At 41.6% G+C, this 20,343-nt stretch overlaps 7 protein-coding genes across 7 annotated transcripts; 2 read left to right on the top strand and 5 right to left on the bottom strand.

The window, feature by feature from the left end:
* The first annotated feature begins 9 nt into the window (after positions 1-9).
* LOC101311344 lies at positions 10-2,732 on the top strand. The gene is made up of 7 exons (XM_004290998.1): positions 10-208; positions 408-526; positions 727-809; positions 1,105-1,226; positions 1,675-1,839; positions 2,056-2,149; positions 2,300-2,732. The coding sequence occupies exons 1-7, from the start codon at positions 175-177 to the stop codon at positions 2,550-2,552; spliced, it is 870 nt and encodes a 289-aa protein (XP_004291046.1). The 5' UTR covers positions 10-174; the 3' UTR covers positions 2,553-2,732.
* A 93-nt stretch (positions 2,733-2,825) lies between these two features.
* LOC101311063 (UDP-sulfoquinovose synthase, chloroplastic-like) lies at positions 2,826-5,117 on the bottom strand. Its single transcript, XM_004290997.1, has 3 exons — positions 5,013-5,117; positions 3,503-4,585; positions 2,826-3,398 (listed from the first exon to the last, which is right to left on the bottom strand). The coding sequence occupies exons 2-3, from the start codon at positions 4,547-4,549 to the stop codon at positions 2,997-2,999; spliced, it is 1,449 nt and encodes a 482-aa protein (XP_004291045.1). The 5' UTR covers positions 4,550-4,585; positions 5,013-5,117; the 3' UTR covers positions 2,826-2,996.
* Positions 5,118-6,138: 1,021 nt separating this feature from the next.
* On the top strand, positions 6,139-7,796 carry LOC101310770 (delta(8)-fatty-acid desaturase-like). The gene has a single exon (XM_004290996.1). It carries the CDS (start codon positions 6,323-6,325, stop codon positions 7,673-7,675), a length of 1,353 nt encoding a protein of 450 aa, XP_004291044.1. The 5' UTR covers positions 6,139-6,322; the 3' UTR covers positions 7,676-7,796.
* Positions 7,797-8,643: 847 nt separating this feature from the next.
* LOC101308546 (LOB domain-containing protein 22-like) lies at positions 8,644-9,241 on the bottom strand. The gene is made up of 2 exons (XM_004292749.1): positions 8,790-9,241; positions 8,644-8,698 (listed from the first exon to the last, which is right to left on the bottom strand). Exons 1-2 carry the CDS (start codon positions 9,239-9,241, stop codon positions 8,644-8,646), a joined length of 507 nt encoding a protein of 168 aa, XP_004292797.1.
* A 1,683-nt stretch (positions 9,242-10,924) lies between these two features.
* LOC101308257 (LOB domain-containing protein 6-like) lies at positions 10,925-11,419 on the bottom strand. The gene has a single exon (XM_004292748.1). The coding sequence runs from the start codon at positions 11,417-11,419 to the stop codon at positions 10,925-10,927; it is 495 nt and encodes a 164-aa protein (XP_004292796.1).
* Positions 11,420-12,708: 1,289 nt separating this feature from the next.
* On the bottom strand, positions 12,709-14,682 carry LOC101307963 (probable leucine-rich repeat receptor-like protein kinase At1g68400-like). Its single transcript, XM_004292747.1, has one exon. It carries the CDS (start codon positions 14,680-14,682, stop codon positions 12,709-12,711), a length of 1,974 nt encoding a protein of 657 aa, XP_004292795.1.
* Positions 14,683-17,025: 2,343 nt separating this feature from the next.
* LOC101307667 lies at positions 17,026-17,826 on the bottom strand. Its single transcript, XM_004292746.1, has one exon. The coding sequence runs from the start codon at positions 17,824-17,826 to the stop codon at positions 17,026-17,028; it is 801 nt and encodes a 266-aa protein (XP_004292794.1).
* Between the last annotated feature and the right edge of the window lie 2,517 nt (positions 17,827-20,343).

Below are 20,343 nucleotides of genomic sequence, written 5' to 3'. Positions count from 1 at the left end.
CTTTAAACTAGGCAAAACAAGAAGCTTCAAACTCCTCTACGGTCTGGTTTGATAAGGGAGGTCTCGATTCACCGTTGCTTCTGTTTGGTACTTCAAACTCTACTTTTATAAGTGTTTTCCGAATTGGAGTCGTCAGCAGTTTGGCGCCAGAAAGAGGCAAAATCTCTCGGATCCATGTCTGTAACTCGGCCATGTCAGCGACAACCTGGTAAACAAACCTCCTTTATTTTTTTGTTGCTATCTCTTACATGGTCGATTAAACCAACCATGTTTCACAATAGTGACAAACCCAGTTTCAACAACATCCTAGAATGTTCTTTCCTCTTGGGTTTAACAGTTTTAGATCAAAAAGATGCAAATCTAGATTAAAAAATGAGTCTTTATTACATGAATTGTTGTAAGTGCAGGGATTCAGAAGCGGAGAGTTGTCATAGAAAACAGCCATGGGGAGAAGCTTGTGGGGATGTTACATGATACGGGTTCCAAGGGGCTCGTTGTGTTCTGCCATGGCTTACATTCCTCAAAGGTATTATGATCCATACTTTGTGCCATGAAATTATATCACTGGTGATTGTTGAAACAAGTTTGTAATTTGTAGCTATTCAGTGATCAGTGTGTTGGAGAGGAGCACTGTTTCATCTATTGGTGTTGTTTATACACTTAATTTTGTTTCATCTATTTGGCGTTTTTTTCTGAGAAATGAGTTCATTTTGCTCTCATATGCAGGAACGCATCCCCATGGTGAACCTTGCTGCTGCATTGGAAGAGCAAGGAACAAGTGCTTTCCGCTTTGACTTTGCTGGAAATGGGTGAGCTCTTTACAACAATTTCCTTGCCCTCATACAATTCTATTGAATTCTTTTTGTGTCTGGCAAAATTTGGAATTCCCGAGCTAGTACAATGAACTCCAGTTCATGTGATACAGGATAGATCCTTGAAAATTATAGGATTTGAAGAATCCATGTAGTAGGGCGTCCTGTTCTGTTGTAAACATGAACAAGTAGGATCATAGGCATTTTTGGTCCAAGTCATGGAGTACTTGAGTCTTTAGCATTCCATGGAACTTCTCTAGTAGCATTTATAAGAAACTGTTTGTGTTGATAGGGAAAGTGAAGGTTCATTTCGATACGGTAACTATCACAGAGAAGCTGATGATTTACGTGCTGTAGTTCGACACTTTCTTGGGTGCCATTATGTGATAACTGCAATTGTTGGGCACAGTAAAGGTCCGTTTATAATTTGTGCTCATACAGAAACAACATCTTCATTTTTTGAACCAAAAGTGGATGTTAAGGTGAATTTCTTAGATGTATCAAATTTTAAACTTTTCACATTTTAATTGAGGTAGTAGATGATAATCTTGAGGGCATGGCCTCCCAGCGTGGTTGGGGTCTGGCCCTCTCGTAAAAAAAGATTGTTGCCTTCCAGGTTACTCTCTATTTATGCATGTTCTCCATCATTGTTCTTGGGTTTAGGGAACTCACGTTTGAATTTCTTTGTTTTGGTTCAAAGCTTAAAATTTCTTTCAGTAGTTATAGAAGAGTCCCCTCTCGAAATCCTTTTCGGATGCAATGCTTTCCTGCTCCTTTAGTCTTCTTCTCTCATGTTTTTTTTCCTCTTTCTAGTTGAGAAAGTCACTATTTTGAAAGTTCTCGCTTAACATGTTTCTTGCAGGGGGAAATGCAGTTATATTGTATGGTGCAAAGTACAAGGATGTTCCTGTAGTTGTAAATATTTCTGGTCGATTTAATCTTGAAAGAGGCATTGAAGGTCGCTTAGGTAAAGATTATCTACAAAGAATCAAGAAAGATGGATTTATTGATGTGAAGAACAAAAGAGGTATGCCATCAAATTAGGAATTATCCTCATCTGCTTGAAACTTCAGTGGTGTTGTATCATGTGCCAACTGTCTGAGCCTAGATCTTCATTCTTTCAAGATTAGCTTTGCTGGTACTTTCACATTTTAATCATTGTTGGAAGTACTTTGGATCTGGATGAAATTTGGTTTAGATCGAGTATTGACCTCCACCTAGCATCTTTTTCTCTTGTTCATAGGCACATTTCAGTATCGAGCAACTCAAGAGAGTTTGTTGGAGCGGCTAGCGGTTGATATGCATGCAGCCTGCCAGTCAATTGATCAAAATTGCAGGTGAGAGAATGTGGTTATCTTCTCCTGTGTTTAATAATCCATCGTCACTGAGCACTGACAATGAATATGAGGCACACATTCCAAACATGTATGAAACACAATTTGTGAAAAAATGACTGTTGATTCCATGCAATGTTCTGTAAATTTCAGGGTTTTGACAGTTCATGGATCAATGGATAAGACTGTTCCTGTTGAAGATGCTTACGAGTACAACAAATTCATACCTAATCATAAACTATACATAGTGGAAGGAGCTGATCATGAATTCACTTCACATCAAAATGAGTTGGCTTCAATCGTGTTGGGCTTCATCAAGAAAGAATTTCACCAGGAGAAGTTTATGCTCAAGCACTCATCACTTGGCACAAGAGTAGCAGATAAATCTATTCATTCACGGATGTGATCTTAGACTTATTATCAGAAACTTTTTTCCTGTGAATGCTTGTAATATTACTTAACTCTTGTAGTTCCAAGTAATATCACTCTGCATCAGAAACATTGTCCATTATAGTGATTGTTTTCATACATTGGTTCCAAGATACATCACACCTTATCAATATGAAGATGGAGTAGTTATAATCTGAAATCTTATTGAAGATGGAGTAGTTATAATCTGAAATCTTATTGGTGATTCTAATGATAATTGTTCTCACTGCCAAATCTGTAAAGAGAGTACAATCGACCACAGAAAACTAACCATTTCTCAGATTGCAACTGAGCAATCACTGACTTCACACATATGAAACGGTAGAAGTTGCAAAACCACTACCAACTGAGAAGATAGATAATACAAGGATCAATAATATCCTTAACATAGGTATGCAGCTATATGACATCTACTCTTTAACTATGCAGCAACAGTTTTCGGCCTGGCCCCAATTTTTCTCCAAGAAACACTAGGCATAATCTGCTTTTTGTCTACACGATCCTCATATTTAATGGCAAAATTGAGCAAAGAATCCAAAAGAGAGTCAGAAAGAAGGTGAGGTTTAAGTCCCAACTCGATAAGTTTGGTGTGCTTGGCATTGTAGTAGTGCTCCTCCGCTTCCACTCTTGGGTTTGGCACTGATGTGGTCTGCACATCAAGTCCAAGCTTCTCTCCAGCTTTTGTAACAAGCGCAGCAAGTTCATTGACAGAAAACTGCTCAGTAAATTGATTGAAGACCCGGAACTCACCAGCCTGTGCCGGGTTTGCAATGGCAATCTCAACACATTGGACTGTATCTCGTATGTCAAGATATCCCCTGGTCTGGCATTTAAAAAATACAAGTATTAGTAAATGGCAAGTGATGCAGCAAACCGACTTTGTGTCAGTATGTGGAAATAACTTTGAGCCATGAAGAGAGCTTTTACCTGGCCACCTTTGCCATACACGGTAAGCGGATGACCAACAGCAGCCTGAACACAGAACCTATTTAATGCAGTTCCAAACACTCCATCATAGTCCAGCCGGTTAATTAGCTCTTCATGCATCTCAGTTTCATCTGTTCTCACACCATATACGACTCCTTGATTGAGGTCAGTGGCTCTAATCCCCCAAGCTTTGCAAGTAAAGGCTATGTTGTTTGAGTCATGAACCTTACTCAAGTGGTAGAAAGAGCTTGCTTGCTTGGGGTAGGGCAAAGTATCTGTCCTTCCGTTATGAGTAATTGTTATGTAACCCTCCTCAATATCAATATTTGGAGTTCCGTATTCTCCCATGGTCCCAAGCTTGACTAGATGACACTGCTCTCCAAACTCTTTAATAGCAAATAGCACATTCAGGGTTCCAATCACATTGTTATTCTGTGTATATACTGCTCTTGAGCGATCAATCATGGAATAAGGGGCTGATCGCTGCTCCCCAAAATGAACAACAGCCTCAGGCTCAAACGACTTGAAGGCGTCTGTTAAGAACTCAAAGTCACAAATATCACCAATGTAGAGTTCAATAGATTTTCCAGTGAGAGCTTTCCAACAACGGAGACGATCATGGATGGAGGAGATTGGAGTCAAGGAATCAATACCAAGCTGTTGGTCAAACAGACGACGGACAAGGCTGTCGACAATGGCAACCTCATAACCTTTCTTGGACAGGTGAAGGGCAGTGGCCCAGCCACAGTAGCCATCTCCACCAATGACCATGACCCTCTTTGATTTAGATGGCTCACTAGAGCTCTCATGCACCCCCTGACTCGGTTCATTCGAAGCTTCCCTACTCGCAGAGAGTGTGGTGGCACGCACTGTGCAGTTACTTCTCGACCTCTTCCCTTGTGAGAGGAGCCTTGTAAATGGGGTTTTGGATGTCTGAAAAGTAACAGATTTGGGAAATAAGGCCGAGTCTTGGATGAATGGCTTTGTGTAAGGTTTACATCCAGATGAGAATTTGACAGAATACGAAGTTGAAAGCAAATGCGCCATCTATATTTGCTTCCTGTAACTGATATTAAAATACACCTGCAGAAAATAACCCATATATTCAAATTCTAACAATCAATAACATAATCAAAACTTCAAATAAGTATAACCAAATCCATGTATTGTACCCACAATTATACTAAGAATGAAGCTCTGGATTCTAGAACAACAATACAAAGCAGATAAAATGCACAGTTGAAGTAAACACAATCCAGACTTGTCTTTTAGCACCAACAAGAGAAAAGTTGAAATCTTTTGCTTTCTGTGTAAAGGGTGGACATAAAAAAACTAACTTGAACCAAGAGTAATATGATCCAAACAAATTATGAGTAAATTTGCAAAGTGGAATTTCAAGCCAAGTGAGGAGCTTTCTTGCTTACTCCTGTCATTTTCTACAAGAGTAAATTTATTCAAAGACAAAAGGTGAAACATTAAAAGAAAGAGATGTACTGAAGTGAATTCTAACCGTGTAAGATGAGCAGAGGTTTCTGGAAGCTGGACTGATGAGAGTGAAGCTTTTGGTTTGGGATTTGGGGAGGAAGGAGGAGACGGGGTCAATAACAATGTGGGAAAAAGAGTGGATATTCCCTTTTATGACTTTTATCCGCTATCTAAATGGGCTCCATTTTACACTTTCAAACAGCTCAGCCCGCCCTTAGGCCCAATACGCCAATTTTGTCGGCATCGGCAATGACCGCCGGAATTTTGTCCTATACCGGCATAATGACCTACGGTAAAAGGCTTACTTTCATTTTTTTTTTTTCGGTCAAGAGGCTTACTTTCATTTAAAAGATCCATAATCCTTCGAGAAAAATAGGAAATGAACCTTTTTAGCTGTAAAGATCTCCTCTTATGCTGTACTATGTAGACATGGAGTGGGGAGGTATGGCATAATGGCATATCCATTTGTAACAGAAAAAATAATTGAGGCATATACTATTTTCTTTCAGGGGAATCCAAATGGCATATTCTCAACCTCTATTAAACCAAATCAGAAGCACATGGATGATTGAGATTGCTTTGTATAGATAGTTTTTACCAGTGTTCTAAAATAAGGCCGCTCAGCCAGCTTCAAATCAACCATCCATTCTAGTAGCGTCTAGTAAGTTTTCAAACCTTGACTATATGCAATGTTCTAAATAAAGCCGCCTAACCCACCTAGACGGTTTCTAGGCACTCCAAGCCTGCCTTCCATTCTGAGAACGCCTAACGAGATTTCAAACCTTGGTTTTTTACACTGCTTGCAAAAAGACGTACAAATTTCTATAAGTGAAAGAGAATAACATGTTCCAGCTTCACCATTGACATAATATACAGACGGGTACAAAACTACAAATCACCTTTTTTTTATGGTTTCTCCTTTTAGGATTACAAATCCAACGTACATACCCTGTATCTTTAACCACCTTTCAAAGTCAAAAATCCACCCAAAGTCACACTAGGAAGCTCACTACCATCCTCATTATTATTACAGCCAAATCCATCAGTAACGCACACTTACCTTTCCAATCACTTTTCACCTTCCCCGTAAATATGGTAAATTCCGAAGAGGCACTAATGTTGAAGACGTGAGGGGCACCAGAGAAACCTACGAAGGTTCATCGTTCATGTTTCTATGTCATAAACACTTCTGTGACTCTTCTTCAGTCTCAGCCAACAGTGTCAGAGATATTCCTCAGTGACATAAATCACTATTAGAGATCAAAAGCTCTTCCTTTTGCAACCCAAAAAGGAAGAGCTACTGTCAAAGCTTCAGTCTTTGCTCTCAGATCTTCCATGGCAGAGTCCAACAACAACAAATACATTTCCTCTGAAGACCTCGCAAAACACAACAAGCCAGGAGATCTATGGATCTCAATACAGGGTAAAGTCTACAACGTCTCCGACTGGGCCCAATCCCACCCCGGCGGCGAGCTCCCATTGCTCAACCTCGCCGGCCAAGACGTCACTGACGCCTTCGTCGCCTACCACCCCGGCTCGGCGTGGAAGCATCTAGACCAGTTCTTCAATGGCTACTATCTCCAACACTACACAGTCTCCGAGGTGTCCAAGGATTACAGGAAACTCGTCACCGAGTTTTCGAAGATGGGTTTGTTCGAGAACAGGGGAGTTGGTGTGTACTTCCAGCTGTTCTCTGTGGCAATGTTGTTCAGTTTGAGTGTTTATGGTGTGTTGTGTTCGGATAAGACTTGGGTTCATTTGGTCTCGGGTGGGTTAATGGGGTTGGGTTGGATCCAAAGTGGGTGGCTTGGTCATGATTCCGGGCATTACCAGATCATCAGCAACAAAAAGATCAACAGATTCGCTCAGATCCTCACCGGAAACTGCCTTGCTGGCATCAGCATTGCTTGGTGGAAGAGGAACCACAATGCACACCACATTGCTTGTAACAGTTTGGAATTCGATCCGGATCTTCAGCACATGCCTTTCTTTGCGGTATCTTCGAAACTGTTCAAGTCTCTTAGGTCTTGTTATTATGATAGGAAGATGAATTTCGATAAGTTTACTAGGTTCTTGGTTAGTTACCAGCACTGGACATTTTACCCTGTCATGTGTTTTGCTAGGATTAATCTTTTTGCTCAGTCATTCATGTTGTTAGGGTGTAAGAGGTTGAGGGTGCCCAATAGGGGTCAGGAGATTTTGGGGCTTCTAGTGTTTTGGATTTGGTTTCCTCTGCTGGTTTCGTGCTTGCCCAATTGGGGTGAGAGAGTCTTGTTTGTTGTGGCTAGCTTTTCGATCACTGGGGTTCAGCATGTTCAGTTCTGCTTGAACCATTTCTCCTCAAGTGTCTATGTTGGTACACCTGTTGGGAATGACTGGTGTGAGAAGCAGACTAATGGGTCACTGGATATAGTGTGCCCATCTTGGATGGATTGGTTTCATGGTGGGTTGCAGTTTCAAATCGAGCATCATTTGTTTCCGAGATTGCCTAGAGGGTACCTCAGGAAGATTGCTCCTCTTGTTAAGGAGCTTTGCAAGAAGCACAATCTGCCTTACACAAGTGTGTCATTCACAGAGGCTAACACATTGACAATTGGGACTCTGCGCGCTGCAGCCCTGCAGGCTCGTGATCTTACCAGCCCGGTTCCAAAGAATTTAGTTTGGGAAGCTGTACACACATATGGCTAAGATACCAATGTCTTTGTGAAGGTGAAGCTTTCTGAGAATTGGATGCTGCTCTATTGTGTGGTTATTTATGCCCAATGACAATGATGACGTTAAAGGGGATAATAATGATTGATAGCTGAGGGTGGTCATCTTTGATTTCAATTGGAAGAATAATAATTATCTCTTGGATTGCTTGGTCTTTTTATATCTGCTACTCTGCTAGTTTGTAACAATAGTCCATTTCTTTTCTGGAGCAGCTGATGTAGTACTTCCATCTCCTCCAGTGTAAAGTACTGTGTTTTCAGCAGTTTGCTTATTTGAATCTGATAGCTCACTCACTATCTCTTTTTAAGTTTTTAACATTTGGTTCTCCCTGAATTCCTATTCATTATGTTGGTATTTCGTTACTGTATGATGTTGGATATGGCAGTTGTTTTCGAGAGAACCGTATTAACAGGTCCCTGATCTTCCCCAGAAACAGACCCTATCCGATTCTGTCTCCCTCCCTCTTCCTTAACAATTTCCTATGAGCTTTGTCTCCTATATGCGGTAATCAACACAGGCTTATACGCACATCTTTGAAACATGCATCACAAGATTTGCTCAACTTGTAGTTCCAATTTCCTAAGGCAGCGCATGCTTTGAACTTCCCTTATCCATATGAAGCATAAGTTTCATCATATCTGCCAAACTATAAATCACAGTTATCTATATTGCTCAATGAAAGCATATCTTAAAGACTTAAACCACTCTTAAACTACATAAGTTGAATTAGAAAGAGAGGTTCAAACTTGATATTAGCTCTTTACAACTGAGCAATGTGTCTAACAAGATGCTGCAAGAGAGTTGCGTACTTGTTTCTTTTTACTTGTGCTCTATTAGATATGCAGATAGCAAGGTTAAAATGAGATCAAACTAAACGCGGCTGGTCTATCTATGTTTCACCATTTGCAACTTATATGAACTGTGACGCCTTCCCCTTATAGCTCTTAATTCTGCTCACCCTGAATTGATTCGACATCATGTTTCGGCACAACTTCATCCCTGAAATGTCGAAACCAAACCAATTACATCCAACACAGATTTTCAGATACTATTAAGTCAAGAATTAATCACCATTGTTACTACAACAAACCTTACACACATGTTGTTCCCCTGTTCTTGAAGAAAGAGTGCATGAAGAAATCCACCAGGAACAATGCAGCCCTGTTTCTGAACCACACCCTGTGCCACAACACCATCACCACTCCCTCCGCCACAAAACACGCTGAGTACATCTCGCAAGCGGCGGAGGTTCTCCTCTTCCTCGGCAATCTTGAGCTGCAAGTTCCTAATAAGACCGTAGCTTCCACCAACCGGGTCGGCGACGCGGATGCCAGCTTCGGCTATAATGTGCTTCATGGCAGTGCTTCTGTTGTGAGGGGGTACGCTGCGGAGCAACTTCTTGATGTGACTTTCGCCGAACACCTTGTGGGCATTCTTGTAGTGATGGTGCATGTGGGCAGGGAAGTACGGGGCCATTGGACAATCAGGTCCACATTTGCAGCGCTTGAATCTGCAAGCAGCACAAGTCTGGTGCTTCTTCATACTTGATATGAAATTTTCAGCAAGCTGTGGGAGCGGGAGAGAGAGAATCAGATATGGGGTTTGGAATTTGGAGAGGAAAAGAAGAATAGAGTAGCGGTGTACTTTATAGTCTCTACGTGGTTGACAGCTGGTTCTAAATTTCGGAAATGAAATTTACTTGTTATAAATTGTAATTTTATAATTTATATAAAAAAAATTAAAAAAATGTGATCATTTCATTCAGAGATCAAGAATTACAAGCTGTGAAAATGCTTGGTCTTGGTACAATCTTGTCATCTCTGTGGTATAAAATTGGTGTGAGACGAGTTGTGTATTTCATTCATTGTTTAGCACTAGAATGGCGATCTCTTTCTCCAGCTTTCTCATTGTTCATTCTTGAGAGCAAGAGCAACAGCTGGATTGTAATCTGCTTCTCAATATGATTGATGAAGATAAAGAGGCCAGGATATAGAGCACAGAGAGTTGGGGTTTAATGATCTAAATCGTTGATCCGATTATGCATTTTCTTTTCATTGCAAGCTTCTTCATGGTAATTTGAACAAACTAGCAATAGGTATATAGAAATTGGCTGTTTAGGTGGAAAATGCTAGACTATTTAGGTGGAAGTCTTACAAATTGGCTGTAAGCATTCAGAATATGCATAGGCAAACTTGAAAGCTAGGAAGAAGGAATAGAAATACTCAGGGACTCAGCCATTGGGTGATGGGAGACCGATAAATTCCGGAGAATATCTGGTGAATATAATCAACACATATTTCCCAAAAAGGAGATATGACATTCATGTTTTAAATCTACAAAGATTGGAAACATCATTGTGTTTAAGAGTCATTAATCCATGCCATTCATGTTAAAATTAAATCTTGCTGGCATGCCAACAGTAAGGTTATGCAGATGAATGCTGGTGACAAGAACTTGTAGGCTACAATAACTTAACAATTTGAACCCTGCTATGGTCATTGTATTTGGTCTATTCTACCAAACTTGATTTATCCAGAAGTCTTTTCCATACTACTGAAACTAGACATTGTCATGATAAAGATGAGAAATAGGTACCCTACTCCTGGTTCTAATAGGAGAACCCAACTCCAACATGCCCCAGATTTACTAGAATAACAATCAATAGGCAGACAGATACTACAAATGACAGTAATCCACAGCAGAAATTGAGAGCAATAGATTCTCTAGAGATCAACAGTTTCTACATAGCTGTATAGAGATAGTCACAAAGCTTGATATTGTTTCTTGACAACTCTTTCATACAACATAAATGGAATCAGGAAAGGATAGTCACAAGCTTGATATGGATTCTTTACTAATCAACTATGAGTCTAAAGAAGTTGCCAGCACCATCTACACTGATTTCTATTTGTATTTTAATTTGATTTATTTGATGTGCAGAAGATAGGCTATATGACATTCAAACTAAATGGTCCAAATGAGACTTCATCTATCTAACTTTACCGTTTACAAATTGATATGAACTGTGAACGCCTGACTGAAATTGGGTCGAGCCTCGAGACCATCTTGTTCTGGCACAACAACTTCATCCCTGAAATGTCAAACAAGAAGCCACACAAATTAGGACTAACAGCGAAAGAAGCCAGGAGGGTACCAAATTAGGGAGAAATCACCATTGTCACATGAACAAATGACCTGAAATCTTACATGTCGCCCTGTACTTGATTAGGTTCTGGAAGAAGCTGTTGATGATGAAGGGGAAGGTGGATGAACATATGCCCGACTCTGAGCATCAATGCTAGCCTGTTCTTGTCGAATTCGCTGACCATAACCCTGAACAAAGTTGCCCTCTCCTTGGTGAAGCAAGTTGCCTTGGCCTTGATTTGCATTGCCGATCTGTTCTCCAAGATTCTGGTAGCCCTGTTCTTGATACAAAGATGGTTGTGCCATAGCCACATTAGCATTCACTTGACGGCGCAATTGCTGGAGCTCCAACTCTTGCTGTGCAACCTTCCACTGCAACCTGCTTAGGTCAGCACATTGCTGCTTCACAACACGATAAGAGCCGCCGACTGGGTCAGCGATGCGGCTATCGGCTTCGGCTATGATGTTCTTCATGGCAACGTTTCTTTTCTGAGGCGTTTCGTTGAGGTTATGGAGCAACTTGGTAATGTAACTTCTGCCGAACACCTGGTAGGCATTCTTGAATTTCTGGTGCATATGGGCAGGGAAGTATGGAGCTAGCAAACAATCTTGCTTGCATTTGGTCCTGCTGTGTCTGCAAGAAGCGCATTTCTGGTAATTCTTCATATTTGGAATGAAATCTTGAGGAAGGTTAGAGAATAAGAATCTCAGGTGGTGATTTGTGATTGGGGAGAGAAAGGAAGGAGGAAGAGTTGGAGACCGTTTCTGATCATATTTATAGTCTTGAGCGAGTTTGGATATGGGTTTTTGAGCGTGTTTGGTAACTAACTGCTGTAATCTGTTATAGGCATTTCAAATTTATTCATGGTTTTCTTGGATAAAGAAAAAAGGGCTTCTGATTTCTGAAACAAAATGTTAACAACCATAGAAACAAGCAAAGGAAAATGTACTTTGAATTTAGATGTTTTTGTACAATCCTAGATAGGGTTGCAGAAGCTGAAGGCGTGTCTGCTGAGTGACTAGCTTTCTTCTCGTTTACCTGTAAACAAAAGGATGACCGGGGGCTTCCGATCTTTCCTCCTCCGATGATTAAGTCAGTATATGTTGGTTGAGTATAATTACTAGGGTAGTTAATCATATCTGACAAGCTGGTGGTGGGGCCGTATTTATGGCTCAGCGTGGGTTCACTTTACTTGGAAACCGATGTGAGACATTTACCCTTGTTGCTGTTTCAACTATAGACCTCCTCTATGTCTTTTGCAGTCGTTCCAAGCCCAGTGTTACCACCGAGGTTGAGCCCGGCCCACCCTGCTTATGGGCGGGAACCTTAGGGCAGCCTCGGTTGTGGTGGAATGTTTACTGGTTTACGGGCTTAGGAGGTTGTTTTATGCACAACCGACTAAAAGTCATGAATTCTAAATTCCGCGTGTATTTTAGAATTGAACAGATGAATGAAATTTACTTGTCAAGTTTAGTAGTCTACAAAGGTATGTGAGTTTATCACTCTTTTTAAGATAAATAAAAAATAAAATCTATGGCACCCCCGTCTTATAGTGATGAATTACTTGAGGCAACTTTGCAAAATGGGAGCCTTATATATGTTCCATTGCAATCGGTATCCTCAAGCACAGTTGATTTTAAGCAGAACCCTACAGACAACCACCATGCCATGATCCCACATTAACTTGCATAAGAATCAGTAGGCATTCTTCACCAAATGCTAGTATTACATTAAGAAACTGAAAGAAATCTAGTCTCTTTATTGATGCTTCCGGCAACCAATGGATCCTACAAGAGCTCAAAACAGTGAAACACTAAGCACTGACATTAATCAAAATGAAGCATGCTGCCTTCTGCCACTGGTATCAGGGTGTGCTCTGTGAAGGAGAAGAAGTACCAAAAGAAATGTCATCTAGAATAGACACAGTCCCATCTTCTCTAACACCCTTCTTCCTAATGTCCTCGATCATATTGCGCACCATGTTCATCGTTGGACGATCTTTTGGCTGCGCAGCCACGCAAATCAAACCAACCTGGAAAAGCGCCCACATTTCCTCCTCCATCTCCTTGTCACTCGACAGCTCGAAATCAAAAACCTCCCATGTACCGCACTCTTTCTTCACCGCCAAGTTAACCCACTCCACCAAGCTCATTTCTCCTTCCTCCCCCGCCATCCGCCCCGTCAAAATCTCCATCAAAACCACCCCAAAGCTATACACATCGCACTTGCGAGTGTACTTGTTGGGACTAAAACTACTCGGCATGATCAACTCCGGCGCACTGTAGGTATCATAAGACGAACTCTGACCAACCAAGAGCTGTTTTAGGCCAATGTCAGCAACACAAGCATTCCCCATGTCATCTATCAACACATTGCACGACTTGAGGTTACCATGGTACATCTTCCCCTTGCCGGAGCCGTGGATGAAGGCGAGTCCTTCGGCACAGCCCAATGCTAGCTTCAGCCTTGTGCTCCAATCCAACCGCGCCCTCCCCGGTCCTCGAAACCCGTGCAGAAGAGAATGCAGACTTCCATTGGCATAAAAATCATACACTAAAAGAAGCTCGTAGTTGGAGCTGTGGTAAGCTCTCAGCCTCGCAATGTTGCCGTGCTTCAACTCGCCGATGATTCTCAACCACGCCTCCACTTCCTTGCCGTGAACCTTCCTCTCCCTCACCCTCTTCACCACCGCCACATCATCCCAGCCGTTCATCATGATCTTGTAAGTGGCCCCCACAGTCCCCTTCCCCAGCAGCTCCGCCGACGCATTTAGCACATCGTCGACTTTACCGACACCGGGGTTGCATCCCTCCAGCACCACCATCTCTTCGCTTTCCCTCGGCCCGTTCGGCCCACCAGGCCCATAATGGTATCTGTGGGACCCGCCAGATTTCAATTCCCGGGACCCGTAGTGCCTTTTCACGTAACTGTATCCGTTAGCCGCCGCCTTGGGCTTCCCGCCGCCGACGCTGACAACAAGAGCTCCGCTGCTGCTGCTGCTGCTCTTCTTCTTCCGCTTCCGCCACCGCACGACGGCGCCGGCGATCACCATGAGCCCAAGCGCGACGCTGACGCTGATCAGAACGACGTGTTCCGAGTGGGGCTTGGCTTCCGGTGGTGGCGCTAGTGACGGCGGCTTGACGGCCGTCGGAATGGGGCAGTCGTGCGGCAGCGGCTTTCCGCACAGCCGCGCGTTTCCCGTAAACGACGCCGCACCGAACTTCTCCAGAAACCGAGGGATTTTTCCGGCGAGGTCGTTGTTGGAGACATTGAAATCGGTGAACGGAGCAGACGACGCGTCGCCGAAGCCGGTGAGCGAGTTGGACTCGAGCCGCAGAGTTAATAGTTTAGACAGCCGAGTCAACTCGGCAAACGGTATTTCGCCGGAGAGCTGGTTGTGGGAGAGATCAATCCGGCGGAGTTTGCGGAGGCCGGAAATGGCGGCGGGAATTGCGCCGGTGAAGTTGTTGTGGGAGAGGTAGAGGTGGTTGAGGTGGGGCCAGGAGGAGAAGTTGAGAGAAGAGGAGAGGAGGTTATGGTTGAGGCTGAGGAGCTTGAGGCGGTCGAGTGCGGTGAGGGGTTGAATGGGACCGGTGAGGTTGAGATTCTCGAGGACAAGCTTGGTGACCCGACGGGTTTTCGGGTCGCAGGTGACGCCGAGCCATGACCCTGCACAGGGGTCGGTGGATTGGGACCAGGAGGCGAGGGAGTTGGAGCGGTCTGACGAGGCTTTGAATGCGAGCAAGGGAAGAGTGTCGTTTGGGGTTGGGTTGGAGAGAGAAAGAGAGAAGAGTGTGAAGAAGAAGAAGGTGGAGAGGAGGGTGTGGTTTTGCAGCATGGCTTTTCTGTGTGGGATTGTTTCTGCAGAAAGGTGTGGAAGAAGGAAAGGAGTGGTTAAAATATTGTTGATTTTACAGGCAGTAGTAAAAACTAGCCGTTGGGGAAACAAACAGAGATGGGGCAGTTTCGCATTTGGTTTAACGGTAATTTGTTGTGGTCAATGTCTCATCATGGGTTAAGCATCAGGTGAATCTCAGTGAACCAGTTTTTACCGTTTGGTGGGTAAATTCAAAACAAAAACGTTTTTTATTTTTTTGGGACGAAGGGACTTGCCGGTGAGTGTTGAAAGAGATAACCTAGTCATGGTTGTTCCTACTTAATTTGTTCTACGCAGTTGTTTTTTTTTTCAGTAATAAGAAAATGGAAACCGAAACTTGATACAAACAAACTCATCAGGCGATTGAGTTAGTTAAAAAATTTGTTTGACGACAAAATCAAATACTTAAAAACAAAACAACTTTATTTGAGTAAAATTGAACACACTCATTTACAAATCCAAAACACGTAGAACTGTATTGTTACAAGTAAAACAAATGGTTATCATGTTCAAAGTATTTCTTTTGATGGCAAATGTTTACTCAAGCATGGTGATTGGGTTCTCTTTTCTCTATGAATTTTGTTGCTCAAAATGCTTGTGTTACAAAACTACGACTTAACCTTTGTTCTGAAGTAGTGAAAAAAAAACCAACAATAATCAGAACAATGGCGATTTTCATTGTTTGAAGGTTTTTTATATATAAAATGCAGAATAAATTAGAAAAATTGAAACAAATTCAAATACCAACATGTTTCAAAGAAATGTTCAGAAAGAAAATGAAAGGAATAAGAGAATATGAAATAACTTTCTTTCATGGTTTTCTTCTTGTTTCAGAGTTCGGAATTAACGTAAGCGCGAAATTGGTTCGGACCCGCCATGTCCAAATACCCAATACAAATTATAAATGATAGTGGTCTTTTTTTTTAGAAGAATAAATGATAGTGGTCTGATCCTACTACCCCCAATGTCCAATTTGACATATTCTTACTGGCATGGGCCAACCCGTCGTCAACCGACAGTCCAAGAATTTTACCTTTCCTCATCCTGTAATTATCAGTAAAAAACAGCTGTGATTACACGGCCTTGTTTTTAAAGACACCCTTTATGTTGTGTGTGCATCAACAACAGTCCTATTTCAACACTCGTGGATCATTTCGTTGTGTCCAAAAAAGTCCAGTTTTTAGTTGCTAAGTATGTCTTGCCGGAATCTATGGAAGGCGGTCAGGTTGACGGAAAGTGAAAGGAAAACCGGAAAAGAGTAGGGAATAAAGGAGCAGAGGCAGAGCACTAAGCAATCGCACTGTGTATGTAAAAGTCACTTGGACATGACACACTGTTTGTTTGGTCTTTCAGACCATGGTTGTAAAACAATGAACAGAAAGAGAAAAGGAGCCATGAACGGAGGAAAGAAACCTAAAGCAGCTTCTGACTAAAATTCCAACTGCCCCTCTTAACCAGACCAACTACGACACACAAACCACGTGCACCCAAATTTATCACCATCATCATCCCCTCCACAAAGAAATCTAAAAAAAAATTGTATTTATGATTCATGGGTTTTCAATTCATTCTAGCAGCACAAAATCTTGAATCAAAGCCATTAGAGGGAGTTCGATCAGTCTCCATTCTATCAAATGAAAATGTAACGAAAATCTTCGTCTTTTAAAATCGGAAATTACAGCAAGTAAACGTGTCATAAGTGCAAAATGCCTGATAGGGGCCGGGGAATGGAAGCCTCAAATTCATGTCAACCCAGAACTGTGGGTGCATTTAGACATCTACTACAAGCCAGTGAGAAAGTGGACCACCAAACTCACAGGTATCAAGTGAGAAGCTTAAAGCTCTGGGCAAACCACAGTGAGCAACTAGTCCTGATTGGTTAGAAACTTAAAGCGTGAGTTCTAGAGGCCAAGTCCAGAGCCACAGTTACCAAGCTCATTAAAAAGCCAGATAAAACAGCTTAATTATATTCCTCTTGCTCTAATTTACAACTTTCATACTTGCAAAAAGGGAGAATTAAACAGCTCATATATTCCTCTAAAACTAAGAAAGGAAAAGAAGCCATTTTGGTGATTCTAGGCCACAGGGACAGAATGTATCAAGTATGCAAGTATGAATCATTGAATCAAACTCAAATTTTCTTCGACCAATTCTTGATCTGTGATATAATAACGTTTACAATAACCTCGAAAAAAATATATATTAAACCATTTGAAATTATAAAGAGAAAAAAAAATCAAAGGTGAATTAAAAAAAAAACAATGACAATGAATGATAGAGAAAAAGAGAGGAATTAAGAAATGATTAAAAGGTCCATCTCCAGATCTTGATCCGAAGATCAACCTTGCAGTGGGAGTCAGCAACAGACGCCACCGACGGCGACTTACCTTTCGGCGCTACCCCCTTGATTTGCTGACACGTAACCCTAATCCCCACCTTCTTGCTCTTCAGCTTCCCTCCAATCGTCACCTTCACCTTGGTGTCCATCTGCAACTTCATCGGAACCCCGCCTTTCCGCCTCAGATCCGATCTCAGCGACTTGGCCGACTCCACATCGAGGTCGCCGGCAGCAGTGATGATCGACCGGAAGGAGGTGAAGTTCTTGGTGTCGCTGAAGAAGGCCGGGATCGAGCCGTTGCCGAGAACGACGTCGTTGTTGGCGGAGAGAGTGAGCGCGAAGGACTCATATGCGAAGCTAAGATGGTTGTTGGGGTTTTTGGATGCCAGAGTGAGGTTGAAGCGAGTGACGAGGTGTGAGCTGGCGCCGTCGGCGTTTTCGGTGAGGTTGAGCTTCCCGATTTTGAAGGAGGTGACGGTGAACTCAGGGCGGTGGGGACGGTAGAGGACGTAGAGAGCCGTGCCGGCTATAGCGGCGAGGAGAGCCACAATCAAGAATATAAGTATGGACCAGAAACAACAGCAGCAGCAGAGACTCCGGTTGCTTCGGCGGTGCCGACGGTGGTGGTACTGCGGCTGAGGACGGTAGGGCTGCCGGAGCGGCTGCGGCTTGGTGGCCGTGGGGTTGGCGGCTGTGGTGGTGGCGGTAGCGCCGTTAGTGGCGCCGTTGGCGGCGACCTTTGAAGACGGGTAGACTCTGTCCGTCATTTCGGGAATTGAAATCGGAATCGAAATTGGGATTTGAGAATTTTGGATTTTGGATTTGGATTTTGAGAAGAGGAGAAGAAGAAACTAGAAAGTGATGAATGGAAGGAGATTGAGTAGCCAAGTGAGGGATTTTATTTCCAGCTCACACACCAGTGACGAAAGTTACTACGCGTTTTTATCGGTGGTGAAAATCTGGAAAGGAAGGCGCGGGTAATAATGGGCTGGTGGTCGTAAATGGGCCTCCACTACAAATCTTACCTACTTTGTCTCTCTCGTTGCTACGTGTCAGTGAGAGAGGTGCATCCGTTTCGACTGTTGGGCCCCGCTCCGTGGTGGAGTGTTGCTTCAGAAACGTGTGGGGTCCGCTCTTCATTTTTTCTTTCCTTTTTATCTGTTGGGGAGGAGGTAATTATTTTGTCTTGGACGAGTAATTTACTTCCCCGGTCTAGGGCTTTTAATTATTAATCGTTATTTCCTTTCCTTTACGGTAATCATAGTTAGAAATACAGTTGTCTGTATTACTCAAGAGTATTAAAATTTCGAAATACATAACACCTGGTCAAGCCAATTAAGGGGAGAATACCACAATTCACTCGCAAATTGTAATTTTTTTTTTTTCAAAATAGAATTCAAATGCACGATACCATTTGGTCTAGCGGCACAGACTCCCCTTAGTAATTAATAAGTGAGAGGTTGTGCATTTGACTCACGAAGTTGTAATATTTAAGTTGTTTACCTGATCAAAAATAAATACATTATAAATCAAATGCATTATAACAACAGAAAATTGTTAGACTGTTTAATTGGCAATTCTACGTCTCAGATATTCGTTACTCATATAGAGAAACTAACTTTATAGCTGACCGACTAGCAAATAATGGTATTAGAAATTTTCAACTTTCAATCTGGTTTCATTGCTTCCCCCTCTTGTTGTCTCCAACTTTCCATTTGAATTAGCTGAGTTCCTACTTCCTAAAGGTTTCACGTTGTAGTTTGTTTTCACCTTCATTTGTATTTTCAAAAAAAAAATTAATAAAGTTCCGGTAAGAAAATATGAAATAACTTGTCTAAGCTAAAACATAACTATTACAGATCACTAGAGATCTCACATTTGACTCTAAAAGTCCATAAAAGAGTGAAAACCTCGCCTCCTACGTACTCATTCAACTAACCTTTTGCTTGTCTATACACTCAACAAAACACTAGATGTTGACGCTCTTGTATTTTTACCCTATTTTGGTTGGTGAAAGTTTATGCTTCAATGGAGAACCGAGAAAAAGTACCTAACAAAACATTACTCCGAACTACCATATAACTTGGTAACTTTACGTCCTGATGACACATAGACCATCGAGTCTTTATCATTTTACGGTTTTACAATTTGTTGACGAAATTTTTAACCGGGGGGACAAAGAAGCAGTACCCACTAAAAGAGAAGCCCACCGACGACCGTGGGATTCCGGGTAAGAGTATTTTAAATGATGACTTTGATGCAGTAATTAGTAGGTTATCATTGTTTAAGCTGGGGTAATAATTTTTTAATCCAGTCTTTGATCAGTAATCGAGTGTGTGCATTAACTTGTAGCCTAAGTCAATTATGGAGTAATTAACAATGCTGCTCTCGAGGTTGGGGGAAGATCCTTTTTAGCTTAGTTTAACATATCACCAAACTCTCAAGTGGTGCTAATAAGTACACCAAATTCGATGGCGAAGTTTCTTAATGATTCACCTAATTATGGTCTAATTGGTCCTAAATCGTAGTCCTTGTCATGTTATGCGCACCTCTAGCTTCATGTAGAGACTAAATGGGGGTAGATTTCTAAGCTTTGAGCTCTACATTTAGGTCTTCATAGAGAGCAAACTTGGATTTGGATACATTCTATTTGTTTGTCCTTAGATCTTACTCTTTTGTCCGTGTAGTTGTAATCTATACAATTTAATCTTTACGTTCGAGTCATTACTATAGGCGTGTGAATAAACAAGAAGTCGGGTTTTAGGATCGCAGTTTTTCTTCAACTAGATGACATGGATCAAATTAAAAATGCATGACACAAATTAAACAACACAAAATAGAGATATTTCTTTGAGACATGCGAGTTGTATGATTCACGAAATGTGAACATGTTATAGACTATACACATTAATTGAAGCTAAATTGACAAAAAAGAAAAGAGAAAAAGACTACGTAAAACGAACTAGCAAAACTGAACGGGATAATTTACCTAAGATAAATCATACATGTAAAATGATAGATGATATTTTAAAGTTATCAGAATAGAAGTACATTTTTTGTTTTTTTTTTGAATCTTTGACCAAGTTAAGTGACTCACCATGTTAGTTTAACATTGGTCATGTTTATAATTTTATTTTATATTTGGAAGTTCATAGATTTATGAAGAAGAGTATTTAATCGAATATTAGAAATAATAAGAAATAATGGTAGGCATGAATTTGTTTCACATGTATACATGTGGTGTGGGTATATTCAGATAGACATGTAGCACAATTGTCCAAAAT

This window comes from Fragaria vesca, linkage group LG2 (assembly GCF_000184155.1).
Source record: "Fragaria vesca subsp. vesca linkage group LG2, FraVesHawaii_1.0, whole genome shotgun sequence".
Lineage (NCBI taxonomy): Eukaryota > Viridiplantae > Streptophyta > Magnoliopsida > Rosales > Rosaceae > Fragaria > Fragaria vesca.
The sequence above is the reverse complement of the archived record's forward strand: the minus strand, read 5'-3'. Positions and strand labels throughout refer to the sequence as shown.

Excerpts from the sequence above, each read along its gene's own strand:
- LOC101311344 (XM_004290998.1), top strand. The coding sequence starts at position 175 with ATGTCTGTAACTCGGCCATGTCAGCGACAACCTG. Across the intron at positions 1,227-1,674 it reads AATTGTTGGGCACAGTAAAG|GGGGAAATGCAGTTATATTG; the intron begins GTCCGTTTATAA and ends TGTTTCTTGCAG. Across the intron at positions 1,840-2,055 it reads TGATGTGAAGAACAAAAGAG|GCACATTTCAGTATCGAGCA; the intron begins GTATGCCATCAA and ends TCTTGTTCATAG.
- LOC101307963 (XM_004292747.1), bottom strand. The coding sequence starts at position 14,682 with ATGCTGCAAAACCACACCCTCCTCTCCACCTTCTTCTTCTTCACACTC.
- LOC101308257 (XM_004292748.1), bottom strand. The coding sequence starts at position 11,419 with ATGCACCAGAAATTCAAGAATGCCTACCAGGTGTTCGGCAGAAGTTAC.
- LOC101310770 (XM_004290996.1), top strand. The coding sequence starts at position 6,323 with ATGGCAGAGTCCAACAACAACAAATACATTTCCTCTGAAGACCTCGCA.
- LOC101308546 (XM_004292749.1), bottom strand. The coding sequence starts at position 9,241 with ATGAAGAAGCACCAGACTTGTGCTGCTTGCAGATTCAAGCGCTGCAAA. Across the intron at positions 8,699-8,789 it reads GGGAACAACATGTGTGTAAG|GGATGAAGTTGTGCCGAAAC; the intron begins GTTTGTTGTAGT and ends TCGACATTTCAG.
- LOC101311063 (XM_004290997.1), bottom strand. The coding sequence starts at position 4,549 with ATGGCGCATTTGCTTTCAACTTCGTATTCTGTCAAATTCTCATCTGGA. Across the intron at positions 3,399-3,502 it reads TGTATGGCAAAGGTGGCCAG|ACCAGGGGATATCTTGACAT; the intron begins GTAAAAGCTCTC and ends TTTAAATGCCAG.
- LOC101307667 (XM_004292746.1), bottom strand. The coding sequence starts at position 17,826 with ATGACGGACAGAGTCTACCCGTCTTCAAAGGTCGCCGCCAACGGCGCC.